The sequence below is a fragment of the Lepus europaeus genome, chromosome 18, assembly GCF_033115175.1.
Source record: "Lepus europaeus isolate LE1 chromosome 18, mLepTim1.pri, whole genome shotgun sequence".
Taxonomy (NCBI): domain Eukaryota; kingdom Metazoa; phylum Chordata; class Mammalia; order Lagomorpha; family Leporidae; genus Lepus; species Lepus europaeus.
The window spans coordinates 15,169,855-15,183,107 of NC_084844.1; the positions used below are offsets into that span (position 1 = coordinate 15,169,855).

Below are 13,253 nucleotides of genomic sequence, written 5' to 3' on the forward strand. Positions count from 1 at the left end.
CCATCCTCCACTGCCTTCCCAGGCCATAGCAGAGAGCTGGCCTGGAAGAGGAGCAACCAGGACAGAATCCGGCGCCCCAACTGGGACTAGAACCCGGTGTGCCGGCACCGTAAGGCGGAGGATTAGCCTGTTAAGCCACGGCGCCGGCCAATTTATTTCCTTTTGTTGCATTTTTGTCTTGAATTTAATTGTATCTGATGTTAATATTATGCCTATTTTTTTTCCCTAAAAAAGGACTCCTGCCTTCTGTTGTTATATGTTCCTTTTGTGTCTTCATCCATTTTTATCACTCTATTCTTCATTTTAAAGCCAACTTGAGTAAAATTTTTCGCGAACATTAACTTTTTTACTAGGTTATATAAATACAAAGTCCAAGATCTGAAAGGCACAAAAACAATTACAGTAAAAAATTAAGACCCCTACATCCCAGTACCCTCCTTGGAGAAACCAACATTACCAGTTTCTTGTGTACTCCCACTTCCACACATAAATATGTGTTGGAGTGTATATGAATACTCATTTTTTCACACAGGTGGTAGCTTACAATATACTCTGCTGAGTGTCGTTATGGGGCCAGCACTGTGGCACAGCAGGTAAAGCTGCCGCTTGCAGTGCCGGCATCCCATATGGGCACCAGTTCGAGACCCAGCTGCTCCACTTCCAATCCCACTCTCTGCTATGGCCTGGGAAAGCAGTAGAAGATAGCCCAAGTCCTTAGGCCCCTGCATCCGCATGGGAAGACCTGGAGGAAGCTCCTGGCTCCTGACTTCAGATTGGTGCAGCTCTGGCCATTGCAGCCAATCGGGGAGTGAACCAGTGGATAGAAGACCTCTCTCTATATATATATAACTCTGACTTTCAAATAAAGAAGTAAATAAAGCTTTAAAAAAAAAAAAAGGCAGTTAGAGAGAGAGAGAGAGAGAGACAGACAGACAGACATGGGGAGAGAGATATTCAATCTGCTGGTTCATTCCCCAAATGGCCATAATGGCTGAAGCTGGTCCAGGCTGAAGCCAAGAGCCAGGAGCTTCCGGGTCTCCCACATGGGTGTAGGGGCCTAAGGACTTGGGCCATCCTCTACTGCTTTCCCAGGTGTATTAACAGGGGGCTGGATCAGAAGTAGAGCAGCTGAGACTTGAACTGCCACCCAGATGGGATGCCAGCACTGCAGGTGGCAACTTAACCCATTAAGCCATAATGCCAGCCCCTCAGTGTTTATTTTAAAATGTTCCACATCGGTTAAGTGTAAAACTGACTTATTCTTTTAACAACTACACAGATGCACCATAATGGTTTTAAATATTTGAGAGATAGGGAGCTCCCACTTGCTGGTTCACGCCTCAAATGCCTGTAATAGCTAAGGCGGTGCCAGCACCACAGTCCAGGGCTCCCACATGAGTGGCAGGAACCTAATTACTTGAGCCATCACTATTGCCTCCCTAGTTCTGCACAGGAAGGAAGCTTGAGTCAGGAGCTGGGAATCGAACCCAGCCATTCCAATGTAGGATGCAGGCATCTTAACCACAAGGCTAAACACCCACTCCAGATGTACCACAGCTTATTTAACCATTTCCCTAATAATTTTCCATATTTTGTTCTTACTAAAAAATGCTAAAATGAATATTCTTGCACTTAAGTCATTTCAACCATGTGAATATAGCTATAGGAGGAACTACTGCTAGTAGAATAACTGGCTCATAAACACACCCACCTTAAAAATCTCTAACAAATGGGGCTGGTGCTGTGGTGAGTGGGTAAAGCCACCGCCTTCAGTGCTGGAATCAAATATGGGCCCCAGTTTGAGTCTTGGCTGCTCTACTTCCCATCCAGCTCTCTGTTATGGCTTGGAAAAGCAGCAGAAGATGGACCAAGTCCTTGGGCCCCTGCATCTGCGTGGGAGACCTGGAAGAAGCTCCTGGCTTCGGATCGGTGCAGCTCCAGCCATTGCAGCCAATTAGAGTGAACCAGCAGATTGAAGACTTCTTTCTCTCTCTGTAACTTTGACTTTCAAGTAAAAAAAATAAATCTTTAAAAAAAATTCTGTAACAACTACTACCTGACATTCCCAGAGCAATTATATACAAATATATTACTAAGGTTCTCAATTTTTCCTTATCTGATTGAAAATTTATTAATGCTCTTTCTTACAAGGTTCAGCTCTACATGTTTAAGAATCATTTATAGGCCGGCACCCGGGGTTCTAGTCTCAGTTGGGGCGACATCTGTCCCGGTAGCTCCTCTTCCAGTTCAGCTCTCTGCTGTGGCCCGAGAAGGCAGTAGAGGATGGCCCAAGTGCTGGGCCCTGCACCTGCATGGGAGACCAGGAGGAAGCATCTGGCTCCTGCCTCCTGGCTTCGGATCGGCGTAGCACACTGGCTATAGCGGCCATTTTGGGGGGTGAATCAACAGAAGGAAGACCTTTCCCTCTGTCTCTCTCACTGCTTAACTTTGCCTGTCCAAAAAAAAACAAACAAACAAACAAACCAAAAAACAAAATAAAATGAATCATTTATAAAAAAAGAAAAAAAGGGTGCCACTATTATGGCTTAATGAGTTAAGCACCTCCTGCAATGCTGGCATCCCATACACGTGCTGGTTTGAGTCCTGGTTGCTCCACTTTTTTTTTTTTTTTTTAAATTTGCAGGCAGAGTTACAAATAGAGAGAGAGACAGAGAGAAGGGTCTTCCTTTCGTTGGTTCACCCCCCAAATGGCCGCTACAGCCAGTGCTGTGCCGATCCGAAGCCAGGAGTCAGGTGCTTCTTCCTTGTCTCCCATGCGAGTGCAGGGCCCAAGCACTTGTGCCATATTCCACTGCCTTCCCGGGCCACAGCAGAGAGCAGGACTGGAGGAGGAGCAACCTGGACCAGTACCTGGCGCCCATATGGGAAGCCGGCGCCGCAGGCAGAAGATTAACTAAGTGAGCCGCGGCGCCGGCCCTGGCTGCTCCACTTCTGATCCAGCTCCTGCTAAAGCGCCTGAGGAAGCAGCAGCAGAAGGCCAAAGTTCTTGGGCCTTATGTGGTAGGTCCGGATGAAGCTCCTGGCTTTTGGCCTGGCCCAGCCCCAGCCATTGCAGGCACTTGGGAGTGAACCCGCAGAGAGCTCTCTATCTGTATGTCCCTCTCCGTGGGTGTGTAACTCTGCCTTGCAAATAAATCTTTTTAAAAAAATCATTTATATATCTTTTTCTAGAAGATGTATATATTTATTAGCCTTTTACTGTTGGGTAATTGGTTTTCCAGTTAATTTGTAGGTCTTATGTATTAAAATTCTTGTTCTTTGGGATATTATGTGTATTCTTTCAGTTTATCACTTATCTTTCGACTTTGTGGGGTTAGTTGGTTTTGTCACATAGATTTTGTTTTTATGTAGTCTAGTTTTATTTCTACTTTATGGTAAAAAAAATTCTTCCATGTTTTATAGCTGTATATTTACACATTTTATCCACCTGGAATTCTGGTTATAAGGTTTAAGGTATAAAGACTCTGTGGGGGAAAAAAAATCCTACACGGAGGATCTCTGTGAGACCTCAGAAGAAAGGGTCATCAAAGGAGACACTCTTCTCTGAAGGGAGAAGAGAACATCCACTTTGCTTATGGCCTTGTCCAAATACCGACTGAGTCTGGTCACAAAAGGCTTCCATAGCCTTGGCAGCCCATGACAAGAGCCTCAGCTGATCACTGAGGTCATAAAAAAAGAGTGTTAATTGTTAAAGGAACAACAGTAGTCACCGTGCACTTGCTCCCCAGGACCTCTGTCCCTATTAAAACGTAATGTGAGAATCTGCAAACTTTCTCCCCAAACTGTACTCTATATGTTGTGTGTGGGCGTGGGGGCAAATTGTTGAAATCTATGATTAGCATAGAGTTGGTCCTCTGTATATAAAGTCATACCAAAAATGATCCATAATGAAGAAGGAGATGGGAGAGGGAACGGGAGGTGGGATGCGAGCAGGGTTGGGGGCATGGGAGAAAGAACCACTATATTCCTAAAGTTGTATCTATGTAAAAATGCAATCATTAAATAAAAAAAAATGAATTATCGAAACTGAAAAAAAAAAAGATTCAAGGTATAGATTCTGTTTTATTATTCCAACACCACTCATCAGAAAAATTCTTTGGTGGGGCGGGGCTGACATTGTGGCATTGCAGGATAAACTACCACCTGTGATGCTGATGCCCCAATTGGGCACTGATTTGTGTCCTGGCTGCTCCACTTCTGATCCAGCTCCCTGGGTGGCCTGGGAAAAGCAGAAGATAGTCCAAGTGCTTGGCTCCTGTCTCTCATGTGGCACGTTCACTCCCTAAACACTGGTTCTCTCCCTCAGTGTCTACAATGGCTGGGGCTGGACCAGCCCAAAGCCAGGAGCTAGGAGCTTCATTTGGGTCTCCCATGTGGTTGCAGGGGCTCAAGCAATTGGGCCATCCCTCTCTGCTTTCCTAGGTGCATTAGCAGGGAGTTAGACTGGAAATGGAGCAGCTAGGACTCAAACCAGCCGCCCACACGAGATGCCAGCATCACAGGTGGTGGCTTAACCTGTAGCATCACAATTCTGGCCCCCAGAAGTTTTCTGACAATATGTGTGTGCTTGTAAAATGCATATGTATAAATAATCAGCTTGCCTGGTTCTAAAAAACAATTAAAAAAAAAAAAAGTTGGGGCTGGCGCTGTGGCATAAAAGGTAAAGCCACTGCCTACAGTGCTGGCATCTCATATGGGCACCAGTTCAATTCCAGGTTGCTTCTCTTCCCACCCAGCTCTCTGGTTGGTCTGGGAAAGCAGTGGAAGATGGTCCAAGTCCTTGGGCCCCTACACCCATGTGGGAGACCAGGAAGAAACTCCCGGCTTCGGGTTAGCCCAGCTCCGGCCACTGCTGCCATTTGGAGAGTGAACCAGCAGATGGAAGACCTCTCTCTCACATGCTCTCTACCTCTGCTTCTCTGTAACTCAGCCTTTCAAATAAATAAATAAATCCTAAAAAACAAAACAAAAAACAAAAACAAAAACTGTGAGGGGGCAGCATTGTGGCACAGGGGGCATCTGTGATGCCGACATCCTATGAGAGTGCCAGTTTCCCCCAAATGCCCCCAGCTGCTCCCCTTCTTATTTAGTTCCCTGCTAATGCACCTGGGAAAGCAGCAGAAGATAGCTCAAGTACTGAGGACCTTGCCATGCACATGGGAGAATGCCAGGCTATTGACTTTGGACAGGCCCAGTCCTAGCTGGGCCATTTGGGGAACGAACCAGGAGATAGAGCTTTTTCTTTCTCCGCTCTGTAACTCTTTCAAATAAACAAATAGATCTTTATTTATTTATTTTAAAAAAGCTGTGGGGTTTTTTTTTGTTGTTTTTTTTTTGACAGGCAGAGTAGACAGAGAGAGAGGCAGAGAAAGGTCTTCCTTTTTCCGTTGGTTCACCCCGCAATGGCTGCTGTGGCCAGCTGTGCCCGATGCACAGTGCACCGCACTGATCCAAAGCTAGGAGCCAGGTGCTTCTCCTCGTCTCCCATGCGGGTGCAGGGCCCAAGGACTTGGGCCATCCTCCACTGCACTCCCGGGCCATAGCAGAGAGCTGGCCTGGAAGAGGGGCAACCAGGATAGAATCTGGTGCTCCGACTGTGACTAGAACCTGGGGTGCCGGCGCCACAGGTGGAGGATTAGCCTAGTGAGCCACAGCGCCAGCAAAGCTGTGGTATTTTAAACCAAGATCACACTGAATTGAGGGACACTGACTTCTTTAAACATGGCTACCCTAATCCCCTCTTATTAGAGAATTTGATCATTTTGCCTGGATTCTTTTTTCATCCTTAGAATGTAGACTTTTTGCTAGGAAATGTTGCAGTGCCCATTATTCTTGAGATACAGTTTGGACTCATCATTTCCAATCTTTACTTCTGAATTCTTCTTCATATATTTGAGTTTTCTGTTTCATTTCTTTATCTTCTTCAGGGACAATAATTATACCTGTTAGATCTTCTTTCTTTTCTGCTTCTATTATATTCTAATTGTTTATTTCTATTTCATTGTTTCAATGTCTCCCCTATCCTTTACTTTGTTTCCAGTAGTTTTTATCCATTTGTATTGTTTCCTTTTTGTTTCCAAGCTTATTTATTTTCATCTACTTGAAAGACAGCATGGCAGAGAGAAAGGGGACAGACATAGAAACATACACACACACACACACACTCCTTCTATCCACTGGTTCCTTCCCCCAAATGCCCACAACAGCCAGGATGATGTGGGGGTTGAGGCCCAAGTACTTAATCCATCATTTCCTGCCTCCTAAGATGCATCAGTAGACAGCTAGATAGGAAGCAGAGCAGCTGGTACTTGAACCAGACAGCAAGGTCCCACCCTACCAAACTGCAGAGTGACTTCTAGCAATGCACCCTATTTGCTCCTGGCTCAGAGGCCATGTAAGGTCTCAGCGATGCCAGAATACCTACAGAACACAAACATGTTCCTTGTTCAAATCTCAGCATCTCCAATAAGTCTGTGAACAGGTTATCAAAAAGCAATAAAGCAGGGGCCAACATAGTGGTATAGTGGGTAAAGCTGGTTTCAATTTTAACTATTCTTCAAAAAAACATCAGGTATACCTACAGCCTCCTTGTCTGAAAATTAAAAATGTTACCCAGAAGCCAAAAAAAAAAAAAAGGCTCCTGTGAGCACGAGTGTTCAATTAGTTTTAGGGGAAAATAAACCCCAACCATCCTGCTGACTTTATTCAAAACCAACACTTAAGTGGAATAGAAGTCCAAGAGCTGCTACCATCATTTCTCAGTAAAAGAAGAATACCACCTGCCCAAGGATATTGTTGAAACTCAGGAGAAACGCCAAATTTTCCTAGTAGAGATACTGTGGGTAAGCCAGGCAGAAAAATGAAAAGACACTTGGACTAGCACACCGCACTACCTGAAGTCCAACTACAGGATGTTGCTAGACCACAGAATGGGTTGGGTTGAAAGGGATTAGGGGACTTTTTCCCTCCAAGTCAGTCAAAGGAAAGGAATGACACATGACCCCTTGAGAAACTTTCAGAATAAAGGTCCTGAGTCCTCTCTGGAAAATACAAAAGTAAAACTGATCTAAAATCCACCTAATTCTCCTTGGTTGTATTTCCATTACAGGTAAAGACAATTAAATGTTTCCACACAGCTCACTCCATGCCAGACCCAGTTTCATTTAGTCTTTGTAACAACCTGATAAAGTAGACATACTTAATACTGTCCTTTTACAGATGCGGAAACTGAGGCACAGAAGAGAACTTGTCCAAAGCCACACAATGTGGGCAGTGGTAAAACAAAGATCTCAACTCAGGCTACCTCGAAGAGGCTGTCTGGCGTTTGTCATGGATGAACTTGGATGGTCAGACAGAAACAATGTTTGGGAGAAAGCAGATGCAAAGAATGGATCCCTGCCTCTGTCCAGCAGGTTCCAAGGTAACTCCAGGACGACGTTCTTAAGAGTGTCATCTGGATGACCTGAGTTCAACCACCTGCTCGAATGTCAACTTCAGGAGAGGCCTAGGACCACGCCAGTCCCCAGGAGACTCTCACACTAAGACCAACACCACTGCCACTGCATACCCTAAGAGAGAACTCAAACAAGAGCGTAGGACACAACAATCAACAACGGGACTCTCTATTCCTGCTGTAGTTGGTGAAATGTTTCTTTACTCTGATTCCCAAATTTATTCACATGATGGAATACCTAGAAGCCAAATTCTTGAAGTGTTCATAGTTTTAAGTCTATGGACCAACTATAGGAACAGTCTTATGATAGAACATAATTACATTAATATAAAAAAAAATCTAAAAACTCTAATCATGTTTCCACAATAAAAAAGATGACCATGTCAGGCTTCATGGATGGTAATGGTTGCATCCATCTGTTTTGTTTCTATTGACAATGGAATCAATGGTGTGAGAAGTCCAACCAATAATTTTTAACTTCGTCTGAACTATGGAGTCTGCCAAATCCATGGCAAGGTTTCTCTGAAATTTAGCCTGAGAACCACCCTAAAGGTAGGATTTACTGCCCACCTGCCCCCATGCAAAGATCTATAGCAGGACTTCTTCAGTAGAAAATTACATTCATCTTTCCAGTAAGCTCTAGTTGAAATGTATCATTTCCTTCAATTACAGAGGAAAATGTACACAGTGGTGTAAAGTATCTTTAACTTTGTCGCCTATAAAAATTCATATCCCATTACATAATTGATACACATCTTGGAATGCTGTGCTGTTTACCCTCATCAATACTTCAAAATTACAGTCAACATTACACTGGATGGTTAATTTAACAAGTCAATTTAACAGTACATATTAGCATATACCACTCTGGAAAAAAAAAAAAAGATTTATTTGAAAGGCAGAGTCACAGAGAGAGAGGGACGGAGAGTTTTCATCTGCTGGTTCACTCTCTAAAAGGCCACAATCGCTGGGGTTGAGCTTGGCCAGGCTGAAGCCAGGAGCTTGGAACTCTTTTCCAGGTCTTACAGGTGGATGGCAGGGGCCAAAGGATTTGAGCCATCTTTGGATGCTTTTCCCAGGCCACTAGCGGGGAGCTGGATTGGAAGTGGAGGAGCTGGGACACAAACTGGAGCCCAGATGGGATGCCAATGTCACATGCAGAGGTTTAACCATATACCACTTTTTAAAAAGTAGTTTGGCTATCTATGGTTCAATTAGTTTCCTAATTGAATCCTATGTCTTTTATGCATTTGAAAACACAATTATGAGAAGGGGCTTACTGGTATCAAATTACCAAAGCTGTTTATCCAAAGTACATACACACAGAAGTTAAGAATCCTCACTGGAGCCGGCACCGTGGCTCACTTGGTTAATCCTCCGCCTGCGGTGCCAGCTGGTCATATGGGTGCCGGGTTCTAGTTCCAGTTGCTCCTCTTCCAGTGCAGCTCTCTGCTGTGGCCTGGGAGGGCAGTGGAAGATGGCCCAAGTGCTTGTGTCCCTGCACCCGCATGGGAGACCAGGAGGAAGCACCTGGCTCCTGGCTTCGGATTGGTGTAGCTCCAGCCGTAGTGGCCATTTGGAGGATGAACCAACAGAAGGAAGACCTTTGTCTCTCTCTCTCTCACTGTCTAACTCTATATGTCAAAAGAAAAAAAAAAGGACCTTTGAGGTAATAGTCAAATCACTTCATTAAAATATAAAGAATCCTCACTTACAGATAGGTGGAGGCACTAAAATTGTAAGACACTGCATTGCCTACATTATGGGATGAAACAAGATAGAGTTGACTGCTTATTCTGTTAATACAGGAATTCATCTGTATTTCACCACCACAGCCGCCTGCCTACATGACCGGCACAAAGGAGGAGATCCATACAGTTGCTAAAGAAAAACTTTGGGAACTTCCTGCAACTGAGGTTTGGCATCAACTAGCCCATGATTCCACTTGCAGCCTAACTATGTCTCAGTCTGTCCTCTCTCAGAAATGAGAGCCACAGCTTGCCCACTGACCCCGATGGAACTTGCAAAATTACATCACTTTATGTGGATTCAAGTTGTTTGAAAGACGTATCTTACTTTTTATTTTTTCATGTGTATTTTGAAAGAGTAGTTCTTGTGGTCTTAATTTTACTACTATGATGTCGACATCAGGACCTTGAACTCCACTTGCAGTTCTCTGTTCTCTACGAGCCACAGGGGAGAAAGAGGCACCAGAGGAAAAGAAACAAAGCTATGTCTGGCAGCCGGCGCAGTGTACAGCAGGTTAAGCCAACGCCTGTGATGCTGGCATCCAATATAAACACCTGTTGAAGTCTCAGGTGTTCCACTTCAGACCCAGTTCTCTGCTAATGCACCCAGGAAAGCAGCAGCAGATGGCCCAAGTACTTAGGCCCCAACACCCATGTGGGAGACCCAGATGGGGTTCCAGGCCTCTGGCTTCCACTTGGCCCACCCCAAGCTATTGTAGCCATTTGGGGAGTGAACCAACCAGCTGATGGAAGCTCTCCCTCTGAAATTCTGCCTTTCCAATAAATAAAATTTTTTAAAGCTACATCTTGCACAGTCAGTGGTAAATTTAAAAGATCAGTGCATACTCGCTAGGATTTGTTTGTAAATCGTGTATGACTATGTCGGGCAATGCAAGCCCGTGGCTCGCGTCGTTTCCCAAAGGGGATCCTAAAGAAGTTAAGACCTACTGTAGAGAGAAACAAACGTGCTTCTGAAAAACTGTGAACACTCAAGATGTTCGAATGCTATGGGGCAGGTGCCGCAGTGCAGTGGCAAGCAGCTGAGTCCAGTTCCCCCGCCAGCTACTCTGCTTCAGATCTAGGTCCCTGCTATTGCACCTGAGAAGGAGCAGACGATGGCCCATGTCCTTGGATCCCTGTCACCTATGTGCAAGATCTGGATGGAGGCTTCCGTCTGGCCCAGCCTTGGCTGTTGGCAAGCGTTTGGGGGAGTGAACCAGTTAGTGGAAGATCTCTATCTCACCCTCTCTCTGTAACTCTGCCTTTCAAGTAAGGAAATAAATCAATCTTTTTTTAAAAGCTCAGATTTTTATTTTTTACAGACCTTCATGTGTAAAGCAGCACCCCTTTCCTACAGCAAACTGTGGGTCAGAAATGCCCGTGGGTGTGACGCCTCAAAGCCAGTGGGTGAACCAGACAGAACTCAATCCTTGACCACCTGGCTTGTCTTCCCCTGCACCAGGCCTGCCAATGGCCACAGCTTTATTCTTCAATCTGATATGCATGGAGGAAACAGGACAGCCTTTAAACACCACCAGCCGAACCTTACAGGTGCTCTGTTCACGGTTATTCACAACTTTTGCTCCAACACAAGAAAAACAAGATGCAAAAGAAAACTCCTCCCACTAACTGAGCTAATTACTCTCAAAAATAAATGCATGCTGCTGCACTGCGGGTGCAGAAACATCCTCTACCAACAGAGTTTCCATGAAGGATTCTCAAACTGGTGGTCGTCCGGTCAGCTCTGCTCCCTGAGGTTACAAACGGCAGGAATATCAGCATATTAAGAAGCCAAGAAAACAATGGCGGGACGATGCTGCCGGCCCAGATGTCCGGAAACAAACAGGTTGTTTCGGAGAGGGCAGGTCACGGGAGGCAACAGCGAAGGCCTTGGAAACCAGGTAGCAGGGATGCAGATCCAAGGGATGCGCTGAGTGCGACTAGGGGGCGGGGAACCCGCGCGGTAAAGGACCCTCAGCAAGCCAGGGACGCCGCGACCACCACTTGGGGAGCCTCATCGCTCCCTCTTCCCTCCCCGCCTCCCAGCCGAGGCAGTGCGGCAGGAGTGGAGGGCCTGGGAGGGCACACCTGGCGCAGCTCCACAACGTCAGCGCGGCTCTGAGACCTGTTACCGCCGCGGAATACCCGTCTGCCTCGGCAAAGTCACACGCGCCGCCTCCGTCTTCCCCTCCACGCTCCCGACCGCGCAGGAGTACGTGGGGCCGCGGGAGCGGAACCGCCAGCACAGGGCCAGACCCGGGGCCCGCTCCCCGCCGGCTGGGCTCCGAGCCCCTGCCCGGCCCACCTTGTTGTTGTACTCCTCCACGAAGCTGCCCAGCGCCAGGCGAAAGCGCTTGTCTGGCCGCACACTCCAGTTCATGGCGTAGACGGTCCAGGGCGCTTCATACTTGTAGATCTCCTTCCGTTTGCCGTGCAGGGACATGGTGGCGGCGGGGCCGCACTGCGGGCCGGGGCGGCAGCGGGGAGTGAAGAGCGGGGCGGGGAGCCGGGCCCGGGACGGAGGGGTCTCAAGGGAGGCGGGGCGGGGGCGGGCAGGAACTGCCTAGCCCGGAAGCGGGGCCGCGGCGACAAACAACGACAGCAGGGCCCGACCCCCAGTTTCCCACAAGCTTCGGCACCGACAACAACCACCTTCCGTTTGGGATGTCGCCCCGCCTCCTCGGAACGGAAGCCACGCGACCGCCCCCCCCACCCGCTCCCCCTTGGAGCGGCGTCGGCCGTTGGCTGCTTGACACGTCCTTTCGAAATGGTTCCTTCTCCTCATTGGTTATTACGACCGCGGCGCCTGAAATCTCCTCGCTATTGGTGCAAGTATTTATCATTCCAAGTAGTTGCCCCGCCCAATTCCTGGAGGCAGGCGCTTTCGCAGTCCCGAAGGTCATTGGCTAGCCGAGATGTCAGTCACCCAGATAACGGCGCAGTGCGGGTGAATAGGGGCGTGGGTGGCCCAGAGGCGACCTGCAAGTTCTAGGCCAAGTGTCTGAGAGTGAAACATCTGTGCGACCTGCCCTGACTTCACCGTTGCTGCTGCTATACGGAGCGACCTCCCTAGGCTGTTGCGTAAAATTTAAATTCTGTCTTAATGGAGGACTACCGCATTTTGCAGTACTGAGTCCAAGGTCTGACCTCTTGGCCCGCCGCACTCATCCCTCAAAGCCTTTTTAGCGGGGGAGTTGAGCTTCCAGTGCTCCAAGGGCAGGCCTCAGACACGCAGCAGGTGTGCGCAGGGCCACGCCAGCTTGAGTCAGGCCTTACAGCGCCTTCCTGCAGATTCTAGAAATGTTCCCATATGCCTTGGGTTGGTCTTTAGTGGGCACCGAGCCCACCAGCCTTGCTCTTAATTTTTATTTTTTTAAAGGTTGATTTATTTGTATGAAAGGCAAGAGTTAGAGAGAAGAGACAGAGATCTTCTCTCGGCTGGTTCAGGTCCCAGATGGCCCCAAGGGCCAGCGTTGGACCAGGTGGAAGCCAGGAAGCCCGGAGCTTCATACGGTCTCCCAAACACCTGGACCATCTTCCGCTGCCTTCTCTGGCACATTAGCGGGGAGCTAGACTGGACCTGGAGCAGCAGGGACATGACCCATGCCTGTATGGGATGCTGCCTCCCATTAAGTAGGGGCTTTACGCTGGCCCCACTTAATACTACTTACAGTGCCTTATTAAAGTTATAATTATTTTTTAAATTTCAGTTTAATATACTTGTGTTGCAAACATGATAGGGTTATCAAAATTTTTTCAAGCATCAAAATAACATGTAGGTTAAAACTAGGGTGGAAGGGATAGATTAGAATTACGAAAACCTGTTCTTATGTTTTTAAAGTGGATGATGGTGGCTCTTAAATCCATGTTACCTGGATAAATATGGATCAATATAAATGAGATGAAAAAATTCTACACAGTGTCTATATTTATAATGCACTGGACATTGATTCCTTTGCAACTATTTAAATTTATCAATGAAATATTTCAGGTGTCCACTTAAAAATGTGGGAGGAGAGATAAATGTCCCA

At 46.9% G+C, this 13,253-nt stretch overlaps 1 protein-coding gene across 1 annotated transcript in view; it reads right to left on the reverse strand.

The window, feature by feature from the left end:
* DCAF7 (DDB1 and CUL4 associated factor 7) overlaps positions 1-11,889 on the reverse strand; it is a 29,366-nt gene extending 17,477 nt beyond the window's left edge. The window contains exon 1 of the mRNA XM_062215720.1: positions 11,528-11,889. Coding sequence (XP_062071704.1) covers positions 11,528-11,665 — 138 coding nt within the window. The 5' untranslated portion in view covers positions 11,666-11,889. The remainder of the gene's footprint in view (positions 1-11,527) is intronic.
* Positions 11,890-13,253: the final 1,364 nt, after the last annotated feature.